At 33.4% G+C, this 1,770-nt stretch overlaps 1 protein-coding gene across 1 annotated transcript; it reads right to left on the reverse strand.

The window, feature by feature from the left end:
- Positions 1-287: 287 nt before the first annotated feature.
- On the reverse strand, positions 288-926 carry LOC119614855. The gene has a single exon (XM_037970960.1). It carries the CDS (start codon positions 924-926, stop codon positions 288-290), a length of 639 nt encoding a protein of 212 aa, XP_037826888.1.
- Positions 927-1,770: the final 844 nt, after the last annotated feature.

Below are 1,770 nucleotides of genomic sequence, written 5' to 3' on the forward strand. Positions count from 1 at the left end.
TCGGCATAAGTTTCTGAGCGCAGAATTGATGCTGCTTTGGGTATGCAGATTCGGAATCTGTTGCGAGTTGAAGAAGTGTCCGAATCGCCAGATAGGGAGCACAATTTATGCCAAAAATGACGGTTTTGAGCTGATAATCTTGAACTGGTTCATCTGCTTCAGTTTGAAATAAAATTCTTTGAAAAGATCTATCAGCAGGGTGCACAAGTATTTGGCGATACATTTTTTGTATGTTGCCACTAAATACATATTGGTATTTTCTACAATTGAGAATAATCGTAATTAAATCATTTTGTAGAGTGTAGAGATACAATTTCACTGGAACAGTTTTCTTCCATGTGATCTAGAGTTATATAATCGTTCAAAACTGCTTTATATTGAGCTTGAAGTTCTGGATCTTTTGCGAGTGTTTTTTCCATTCTGGAGTATTGATCTAATGCAATATATCGGGATGAGCCAAGGGAAACTTTGTCGGGAAATTCTGATCTGAATGGTAGTCGAACGACGTATCTACCATTCTCATGACGAGTTGTAGTTTGAGTATAAAACATTTCGCAAATTTTATGTTCAACGGTGATTGGATGAGAAGTAGGAATTTCTTCCTGTTCCCAAAACCTTTTTTTATTATTTAAATCTGAAGTTTCACATTGTGTGACCGAAGTGGTAAAAGTTTGAATAGTTTGGGTTTTAATGGGATCACTAAGAACCCAACCAAAAACAGTGTGATAAGCTGAAGTTTGACCACATACATTCCTTTTAATACCATCTAGATTAAGAAATTGTTCATAATAATTTCCTATAATGAGATCAATTTCTGCAGATTTATTGAAAGTTGGATCTGCTATATCCAATTCAGAAAGCTCAGGCGAGTCAGGTATTTCAAAAGAATATGTTAGAAGCCATTTAGTGACTTTGGGCATTACCATAGCTTTAACTGGAATTCTTAAATTGTATCTTTTTGCATATAATACGAATTCACATTATGTGTTAGCTATTTGTTTTTTGGCCGCCAATACCAATAATTTCAAAATGAGAATTTTGATAAGGTAATTGAAGACGATTACGCACTTTTTCGGTTAAAAATGTTCGTTGAGAACCAGGGTCTATTAGAGCCCTAACAATAAAAAGTTGACCTTAATGATCAATTTGTACTAATGCAGTACGCAACAGAATATTTTCATTATTCATTGAACAATTAGCTTGAATTTGATTTGAGCAAAGTTTTATGAGTTATATTTTTATTTTCTTTTGGCTCTTGATTTTTTGCGAGTGTTCTGGGATTTGAGCGGGATTTTGTAACTTTGGTCTCATATGAAACAAAGTATGATTATTTTTTTACAATGGAGACAAGTTTTTTTACTTTTGCAATTTATTTTAAAATGAGATGAACTCAAACAATTATTACATATTTCATTTTTAAAAACGTAATCCACTCTTTGTTGTACCGTAAAGGTTCTGAATTTAGGACATGTTCTTAGCGAGTGAATTTCAATACAGAATTTACATTCGGGTTCATAGAGATTTTCTTGAGATGTATAAGTTTGTATTTTGGTTTCAGGTGCATTTGTTAAAGTAAAACAACTTTTTGAAGTTTTTATGCTATTAATGCGTTCTACTGCTTCATATCCGTCAACAGGGAATTGTGACATTTGAGACCACTTTGGAAGTTCTCGAGGTGAAGTTAAAGACTGTTCCCAAAGCGAAAGAGTAAAATCTGGCAATTTTGTTGAAATTAGGCGAATTAAAATGGGGTCCCAGCTTTCAACTTTT

Source organism: Lucilia sericata, unplaced genomic scaffold (genome assembly GCF_015586225.1).
Source record: "Lucilia sericata isolate MDLA Ls3-8-SP2 unplaced genomic scaffold, ASM1558622v1 Contig003538F_arrow, whole genome shotgun sequence".
Classification (NCBI taxonomy): domain Eukaryota; kingdom Metazoa; phylum Arthropoda; class Insecta; order Diptera; family Calliphoridae; genus Lucilia; species Lucilia sericata.